Source organism: Clupea harengus, chromosome 15 (genome assembly GCF_900700415.2).
Source record: "Clupea harengus chromosome 15, Ch_v2.0.2, whole genome shotgun sequence".
Taxonomy (NCBI): Eukaryota; Metazoa; Chordata; class Actinopteri; order Clupeiformes; family Clupeidae; genus Clupea; species Clupea harengus.
This window is the reverse complement of record NC_045166.1, coordinates 9,789,589-9,798,199: the sequence shown is the minus strand read 5'-3', so window position 1 is coordinate 9,798,199 and position 8,611 is coordinate 9,789,589. Positions and strand designations below refer to the sequence as shown.

General features: G+C 41.6%; 2 protein-coding genes across 2 annotated transcripts; one reads left to right on the top strand and one right to left on the bottom strand.

Moving 5' to 3' along the window:
* Nucleotides 1–537: 537 nt before the first annotated feature.
* On the top strand, nucleotides 538–5,256 carry psmc6 (proteasome 26S subunit, ATPase 6). Its single transcript, XM_012819301.3, has 14 exons — nucleotides 538–666; nucleotides 1,444–1,523; nucleotides 1,647–1,686; nucleotides 1,794–1,846; nucleotides 1,935–2,002; nucleotides 2,089–2,203; nucleotides 2,309–2,396; nucleotides 2,763–2,824; nucleotides 2,909–3,032; nucleotides 3,325–3,386; nucleotides 3,652–3,772; nucleotides 4,223–4,303; nucleotides 4,413–4,484; nucleotides 4,689–5,256. Exons 1-14 carry the CDS (start codon nucleotides 582–584, stop codon nucleotides 4,805–4,807), a joined length of 1,170 nt encoding a protein of 389 aa, XP_012674755.1. The 5' UTR covers nucleotides 538–581; the 3' UTR covers nucleotides 4,808–5,256.
* A 50-nt stretch (nucleotides 5,257–5,306) lies between these two features.
* On the bottom strand, nucleotides 5,307–8,609 carry cgrrf1 (cell growth regulator with ring finger domain 1). Its single transcript, XM_031581767.2, has 6 exons — nucleotides 8,395–8,609; nucleotides 7,771–7,907; nucleotides 7,417–7,594; nucleotides 6,869–7,016; nucleotides 6,346–6,453; nucleotides 5,307–6,101 (listed from the first exon to the last, which is right to left on the bottom strand). Exons 1-6 carry the CDS (start codon nucleotides 8,496–8,498, stop codon nucleotides 5,739–5,741), a joined length of 1,038 nt encoding a protein of 345 aa, XP_031437627.1. The 5' UTR covers nucleotides 8,499–8,609; the 3' UTR covers nucleotides 5,307–5,738.
* Between the last annotated feature and the right edge of the window lie 2 nt (nucleotides 8,610–8,611).

The window sequence follows — 8,611 nt, the reverse complement described above, 5'->3', positions numbered from 1 at the left end:
CACAAAGGGCCAGAGTGTACAAATCAGACACTTTCCTATTATATCTATGATACAAAGTCTACTGTTAAATTAGAATTAAAATTGATTATTTCCCCCAAATAGTTGTTTTCCATTGCAATATTAGAAAATAGTAGAAAATGTAACAATCCTGAAATTCATTCATTGCAATATTATGCATTGTGACTGAAGTAGAAAATGTAACAATCCTGATATACATTCATTGCAATATTATGTAAAACCTTGTAATTCACATACGCTAAGTAAACTACTTCTGGTACATGAATAAACACTTCAGAATAGCTGCTATAAGGGACACGGCGGTGAACTGCAATGTCGTGTATCCCAAATTACAGGCCTTCTGTGTATCCAAGACACCAGACTTGTCACCTTAATTGAAGAAAGCAAAAATCACTATTATTGTTCAGCGATGCGTGATCACAGACATAATGCAATGACATTATATTTTGGATGACATCCTTCCTGTCCGCCAGACCTAGTGAGGGCAGTACGTTTGTGCTTAGTCCTCTAGCTACAACATAACGTCAAACCCAGATATTCTGTGGTTCATTCAGTAGGGAAACATGGCTGACACTAGAGAGAAGGGTTTGCAAGACTATAGGAAAAAATTGTTGGAACACAAGGAAATTGATGGACGTTTAAAAGAGTGTAAGTTGGAATTTAAAACTGTAACTGGAGGATGTTGTAAAAAATTGTATCCTGAATTCCGATTCTGTCATTTTAACTGAAAATTGGGTGCTAGAGAACTAGCTAACAGGCTAAAACGCAAGACGCTTTGTCATGCTCTAGTTATGTTATCGAGAAGAAAGTTAGCTAGCATTGCATTCGGCTAGCCGAATTACTCTAGCAAGGTTGTGGCTATATCTAGATCAACAAATCAACAAATTGACTACATTTAGCCTAGTAAGCAGTTGTGGCGAGTTATAGAATTGGCGATATTAGTTCCCCTTAGGGCCTGGTATTGAACTGAACTGGAGCAACTAACAGTTAACGTTAGCTAATAGTTAGCCTCCAAATGAAGTTGGTTGACGACCAATGACTAACGTTAGACTGTTTGGAGGCTAACACTAACGTTAGCTGTCGGTTGTTGACTTGAAGCTCTGTTAGCTGAAGCATTTGTTAACTTCAATTTACACCTCAATTTAAGATTAGTTCTTATACGAAAATACACAGGTAGCCGGTTGATTAGCCTTTTTTTAAGGTAATGTTGAGGTATATGTTATGTAATGTATATTAGTCTCCATATATTAATTTGGATGCAACCAGGCTCAATGCCAATGGAGTTAAGGAGTTAAACAAAACAAGTTAGGGTTTGAGTAATCGAGCTCATAAGTAAGGAAAGTATCATGGTCTATCTAGGTGGTGCGGCTGGTTGCTCTTTTCACGAAATCCTACTCACCCTTGAATTTTTTCCATCATTTACAGTGAGGGAACAGCTAAAAGAGCTGACTAAGCAGTACGAAAAGTCCGAGAATGACTTAAAGGCCTTGCAGAGTGTTGGGCAGGTATGAAATAATTCTCATGCCCTATTGCTAAAGTGACTGACTTGCAATTGGCTCATATCTTGGAAAAGTCTATCTGTATACAAGTTAAATGTGTACAAATGTATAACTGCATCTTTCTCACAGATTGTTGGTGAGGTTCTCAAGCAACTGACTGAAGAGAAATGTAAGTTTGATCTTTGACCTGCCTGCTCTATTTTACATGAAATCTTCTGTATTGAATGTACTTGTAAGTAGTGTATGTCCTCATATTAATTAAGTCTTTGTTTTCAGTCATTGTGAAGGCAACCAATGGGCCTCGTTATGTGGTGGGATGCCGCAGGCAGGTATGCACCCTTATCAAGATTGTCTCATCTGTGAATTGCTTCATTTGATATTTTTAGGATGTATAATACCTCTGTGTGTGTTATATAGCTGGATAAAACTAAGCTGAAACCTGGCACAAGAGTGGCTCTGGATATGACCACTTTGACCATCATGAGGTAAATAAGGCCTTTGGAAGTGGTCTTTTAATCCCACAGTTTTGTTTGACTGATTAATTGAAACCTGTTCCACGTCTCTTTCAAAGGTACCTTCCCAGAGAGGTGGATCCTCTGGTATACAACATGTCTCATGAAGACCCAGGCAGCGTGTCATACTCAGAGATTGGTGGACTCTCTGAGCAGATCAGGGAACTTAGAGAGGTAAGCTAGGTTGTGTAAACTTGAAAACTTGAGTAATTGGCATAGCCATACCATTCTCCTGTGACATAGAGATGAATATGATTGGATGTTGGTTTGCCATTGTAGGTGATTGAGTTGCCTCTGACCAATCCTGAGCTCTTCCTGAGGGTGGGCATCATCCCTCCCAAAGGCTGTCTGCTCTATGGGCCCCCAGGTGAGGGTTTTACTGTTAGGATTTGCACAGTCTCTTCATAAACACAGATATGTGATGTTCAGATAGGTGGATGGCATTCATTTGCAATAATTAGTCATCCATATTTCTCAGTATGTTGAGTTACAGTGTTCCCACCTCTGACATTCAAATGTAAACATTTTAAGAAACATGACACAGGTATTAAGTGAAAATATTTATGCATTTTTAACTATGTATTTGTAGATGTCAGACATCAACAATGTGTGATTCTTGAGCCACTTCTAACATGAATGGGTGTATGGAAATATCATTTGATCATTTGATACATATGAGACTGCAGTGTTATTTTTCTGGTCTACATGTGTAACCTAAAGTCTGTTTACTCAGGCACTGGCAAGACCCTCTTGGCCCGAGCAGTGGCCAGCCAGCTTGACTGCAACTTCCTCAAGGTTAGGTTTCTTCTCTATACGAAAGTTGTTGTGGAGAATGTGTGTTTTGGTACCGTGATGACCTAATAGTCTTTCCTCAAACAGGTGGTGTCCAGTTCCATTGTGGATAAGTACATTGGTGAGAGTGCCCGTCTCATCAGGGAGATGTTCAACTATGCAAGGGACCACCAGCCTTGCATTATCTTCATGGACGAGATTGACGCCATTGGTAACTATAAGGATGTTTTTTGTAGAGATCACACCATGTGCTCAACTTTAGATCGAAGAATCAGAAGATTATTTACCCTCAACTTTGTGCATTCAGTCTGAGAGTTGGTGTATGTCTTATAAATAATCAACCTATTTTTCTGAAATCTAGTAGCTGAACATAGGATGATGAACTATCAGTTGCCTAATCGTGGCACATTCAGTCTTTGCGTCTATATAGATGGTGAAACAAACCATTGATAACCTCGTCTGGCCACGGCCCTTTTCCTGACACATATGTTTATGTACCTCAGGGGGTCGTCGGTTCTCTGAGGGAACCTCTGCTGACAGAGAGATTCAGAGGACACTGATGGAGGTAAGCACAGTACACACACGTATCTTATGATCTTTGGAATACAACTTTATGCATAAGCATCATAAAAAGCCTCTCAAAAGATCCCTGGATGTTGGTGTGTTGCTGAAGTGGAGCATAATCATGAAAGGAAGGGGGCTCTATGTATTTTAAAACAGTTAAATTGTTGGTAAAAAGTACAATAATGTGAGCCCTCTTCTTTAAGGCACTGGACAGTGTTCCTCTGACATTACAAATTCATATCTGTGTTTGTCCCTCTGTCCTCTAGCTGCTGAATCAGATGGATGGTTTTGACACCCTGCACAGGGTCAAGATGATCATGGCCACCAACCGGCCAGACACCCTGGACCCTGCCTTGCTTCGCCCTGGAAGGCTGGATAGGAAGATTCGTATGTCCCTTTGCTTAAGTTGTTAAGTTGTTTTAAAGAGTGGTGTTGTGCTCGTTTATAATGCCATTTGAGGCATTCTCAAGCTTTGGTTTTGGTTTGTAACTTGGGCGAGATAAAAAATCATTGTTTATTGAAAATCAGTGAAGCGTCACAAGACAAACTAATGTAGTATGTACTAGTTCTAATGTTGACAGTAGATGCCATCTAGTTATAAATCAAATTCCCTAGCATAATTGAAACGTGCTTATTTCTCTTAACCCTGCAAAATGTTTTGGTCAGAGTATTCCAGTAAAGTTACTCAATGAACAGTGTTTATGTATATATTGCCTATATCACTGCAGCGGGAAATGTGGAATGTTTCTCCAAGCCTTATTCGTACATTTGAGTCATACCCACAATGGTAAAAATTACTTAACTTGTGTAACAAAACTGGGCTTTATCCCCCAACAGACATAGAGCTGCCCAATGAGCAGGCTCGTTTGGACATCCTGAAGATCCACTCTGGTCCTATCACCAAGCATGGAGACATGGGTTTGTCTGATGATTGTCCTGAAGAAGTCTGTTTTTAAATATGTGGGTTTTCTAAATGGACCTGTAACTCAACCAGCTCTGTGGTTCATCGTGATGTTTTTGGTTTCAGATTACGAAGCCATCGTGAAGCTCTCTGATGGATTCAATGGAGCTGATTTAAGAAATGTGTGCACAGAAGCAGGTGAGAACTCCACGTAACGCCTGTGTGTTTTGATAAGCACCACCACCATTTTATACAGATAGTTTGTCTAACGTTATCACGAGTCAAAGAACAAATAAAGGTCCTTTCCTCACTTTTACAAGTCTATGTGGGCAGATCTGTAATTAGTGGCAAGTTCAATGCCTGTCAGTATAGTGCAGTGAAATTCCTGGTTTGGCTTTGCAGGTATGTTTGCGATCCGTGCGGACCATGAGTATGTCACTCAGGAGGACTTCATGAAGGCTGTCCGCAAGGTGGCCGACTCCAAGAAACTGGAGTCCAAGCTGGACTACAAGCCTGTATAAGAAAACCAATTTCTGTCCAACCACCTGTAGAAAACCTCAACAGGTTGCCAGAGTTGTACTGTATCATAACTACGAAATGTCACCATCATAGATCTATTGATCCAGTGTATTTTTTATTTTTATTTTTTCTTCTCTTTATTTGTTTATTTTTTGGCATTTTGTTTCTGCTTCCTTAGCATGTTAAGCGGTAGGCATCATCCTCTGCGTCCCCAGTTTAGCAAGTTGTAGAGACATGCTCTTTCTGCAGTTACCATCAAGTTACCTCATACAGTAGCAGACATGTTAATAGATTGCTATTCACATTTATCATCATTATTTTGCCCATGGGCCAAGTATTTAGAGCTATTCTATTCCCCCAAAAATTGAAAACTTTTACCCCTCTTGAGCATATGAAAAACAGTGTGCCTGGCTTGCGTCTTACTATGTCATTAAAAGTTTGTGATACCGGAGAGGTTTTGAGTCTCGGGTAAGTTTATTCCCACCACACATTTGAAACATCTCTGCTGTAAATGTTTACTCATTTTAGCACTTTCATTATACACTTCATTGTATGGCACAGCTTGTAGACAAATAAATAGACCTAGGACACATTGACATATGTTACAGGACATGTTTCCAAAAGAAAATAGGAATCGTCTACATTTGCACAAATAAAAGGAGGAGATTTAGTCCTCTAATACTTCAAACCTAGGGTTAGGTAAGGAATGCAAGAAAAATGCATAACAAAGCAATCCACTGAAATAACACCATGCCTTACAACCCCTGCCATATCTACATAAAAGATCTAGAACTATATAAAATAGAGTTCTTGACTACAACTTATTTGCAAACCTTGATGAAATACAATCAATCTTGCTGTCCAGTATCTGAATTCCTTCAGTATCCCACAGGGACTACAGTGAGGTGGCATCACCTCCAGGTCAGACCTAAATCACTCATCTCCTACTTCTTCATTGTATTCTTCCTGCTCCTCTTCCTCCTCTGCTGGTGGCCTCTGGGACAAGACGAAGGACTCCATGACAAAAGCACGGCACATGGGGCAGTGCTGGAGTCGGGGCATGCAGCCGTCGCACACACACGCGTGACGGCAGGGCAGCAGCACGCGGTTCAGGGGTGCGTTCTGGCACACCACGCAGTCCTTCCCTTGCACCTCCAACCACTCGTCTTCCAACTCCGGATCCTCCTCCGCTTCCTCTCCGGGTCCCTGGGCCTGTGCCTCGGAACCTTCTCCTCCGCCGGAGGGTGAGTCAGTTGCATCGGACGACCCCTCATTCTCGGTTGACATGAAGAGAGGCTGTGGGGAAGCAGCGGACACTGTTTAGTCTTCAAACTCCTCTGGATACCTCCTTTTCAAACAAGGCCCTGGCACATTTAACTTTGCATAATTACTGCAGCTTCTCTCAGAGGACAGCCATTGACTTGACTTGCTAAGCATTATTTAAAGTCAGGCAGAGGACTGGGTGAACCAAGGTTCTTTTCAAAATGAGTACTAAGGTTAAACTGAATTTTAGAGGGTAAACAAATATCCCCAGTGATACCTTCAACTCATACATGCTCCCTTGTGCGGTGAGGAGGTACTGAAACAGGACCCGCGCTGAGAGCCTGTTCTTGTCGTCAGGAACGTGAACTACGGTGACATTAGCAACCTGAGGGGGTGAATGAACAAGGATGTGCTGAGGTCATGATGCAGGCAGGATAAGGCATTTGAAAGCTGATTAGCACTTAGAGTACATTATTCCACTGCACTTCTATATTACTGAGCATCAATGGATGTGTGTTATAGGATGTGCTAATTTTAATGCTAAACTCTAGGGAGAAAGTACACAGTACATGTTGCTCAGTGAAGATACTGAAATAAAAATGGCTGACAAGGCCTTAAAAGCATTCTGCACTATTGCACTCATCTACAACACAAGCGAGCAGGAGCATCCTATTAATTAATTAATCTAGCTTGACTTAATCATTCACTCCATCTGAACATAATGCTGTGAACCCTGTTGTTTATGGCCTCTCCTCTTTCGAGTACTAAATGAGCTACAGCACAGTTCCTGTAGTACTTACAATGTTGTAAGTCTCCCTGGCTTCAGGCTCTGCAAGAGTCAACACAGCCACCAGAGGGTAGCGTTCCCGTGGCATTGGCCCGAAGTCTGTAATACCCAGGTCCGCAGGGATCTGGGTAAACTGCTCATCTTTGTTCTCTTTGTCTATGCTGAGACCTGGAGTGAAGGATACCAAACTCTCCGAGGGCATTAGGACTCAGAGCCAGAGGGATAATAAATCTGACATACACAGCAATTGAATCAGTGGCTTTACTTCAGTACATAAACCTCAATGATTGCTGCTTGCATTTGTCTTTTAATATTATGATGAAAAGGAAAACTCTGGACCTCAGGTCCAATGACTAGTGTTGTTTTCACATACTGGAAGCAGTTACTGCATCTAACAGCATTACTGATTGTCCATTACGTGAGCATTTTTCCTCAAAAGATCAATTTTGAAATTTCCTTGTGGATCAATAAACTTTCCTCCTACCACCTGTCAGAGGTAGAAAACAAAACGCCAAGTGTTTGCACTGTGTATGTGTCTGACTCTACTGAAAGAAAGGATACATGAAGCTCTGACAGTGGTAGTACTGGAAGTGAAGGGCCTCCTGGAGCAGCTGTGGGGTGGTGAGCCTGGGCCCATGCTGGTGACTCTGCATTGCCAGCTGCAGTGCCTGGATGCCACAGCCCCAGAAGCAGGTCAGGACGCACTCTTCCAAGCATTCTGGGCGCAGCGTGACGCCCTCTAAAACCAAGCCCACGAAGAGAAAACAAGTCATTGCAATCTCATCATCTCCATTGTTGTTAAAAATATGTTGGGAGTCTAATCAAATGTAACCGCCCCTCCTCTTGTGCTGGAGCGTTCAGTTAATGAATCAAGAACTTGGTACTAATAAAGGGATATGTAGTGATGGTACTCACCAGTAACTAAGGCTGTTGTGGTCCCCAACTCCAGCGAAAAAGGATTCGTCACCTGGACCATCCTCTTTTCTGGTGCAGTTGAAAACGGTTCTGCCTCGTCAGAACTTCGCAGAATGACGGGAACATCAAAACCGAACCTGTCAAAGGCATGAGAGATCAGTATAGGACGTGTTGAAATCATCGTAGACATTTTAAGTTTAGCCTAAGAGGTACAAATATCCAGTCATGCTCTAATATCCTCAGATAAAACCTGTTTGCCATGCTACAAACACAATAAGCTTGACTGGTTATATACAGGACATCGGAGGCGTTTCATAGACGATGTGTCAGTGTAAATGGACATGATGACGCAGTTGTAAACATGAAACGACACATTATTTAATGACATCATCTCTCCCGTGACAGGGTAAGTAAAAACACGATCTTCGAGAAGAGGTTTAACAATGGAACGACAGAAAGCTGGAACTGAAACCACTTGCAAACATTGGATTTCATTTCATTCGCCTATTTAATCGAAAACAGACAGACATTGTTTTTGCTTCAAATCTTTCATAATGTTCGTAATCCTTTTGATCATCGCAGTGGTGACATTTCTCTAACAGTTTTTGTTGACAGTTCACCTACCAGCCCAACACCATGGCGGCGGTAATGATGAAACACAGTGATATCACGCTGATGTAGAACAGTGGAGAATATTCATATAACATAACTAAAAACACTGCAGCCATTTTAAGTCAAGGTTCTGTTCACATGTCAAAACAATAGCAATTAAATACATAACACTACAAAACTTCAGTAGCTTAGCTCCCAGCTTCGATCACGTCCGCATGATTCTGTACAC

What these genes read in the sequence shown, in the direction of transcription:
- psmc6 (XM_012819301.3), top strand. Translation starts at nt 582, where the DNA reads ATGGCTGACACTAGAGAGAAGGGTTTGCAAGACTATAGGAAAAAATTG. An exon ending in TTCAGAGGACACTGATGGAG is followed by an intron (nt 3,387 to 3,651) that starts GTAAGCACAGTA and finishes TCTGTCCTCTAG; the next exon opens with CTGCTGAATCAGATGGATGG. An exon ending in AAGGCTGGATAGGAAGATTC is followed by an intron (nt 3,773 to 4,222) that starts GTATGTCCCTTT and finishes ATCCCCCAACAG; the next exon opens with ACATAGAGCTGCCCAATGAG.
- cgrrf1 (XM_031581767.2), bottom strand. Translation starts at nt 8,498, where the DNA reads ATGGCTGCAGTGTTTTTAGTTATGTTATATGAATATTCTCCACTGTTC. An exon ending in CACAACAGCCTTAGTTACTG is followed by an intron (nt 7,595 to 7,770) that starts GTGAGTACCATC and finishes GCTTGGTTTTAG; the next exon opens with AGGGCGTCACGCTGCGCCCA. An exon ending in GGAGCATGTATGAGTTGAAG is followed by an intron (nt 6,102 to 6,345) that starts GTATCACTGGGG and finishes GCTTCCCCACAG; the next exon opens with CCTCTCTTCATGTCAACCGA.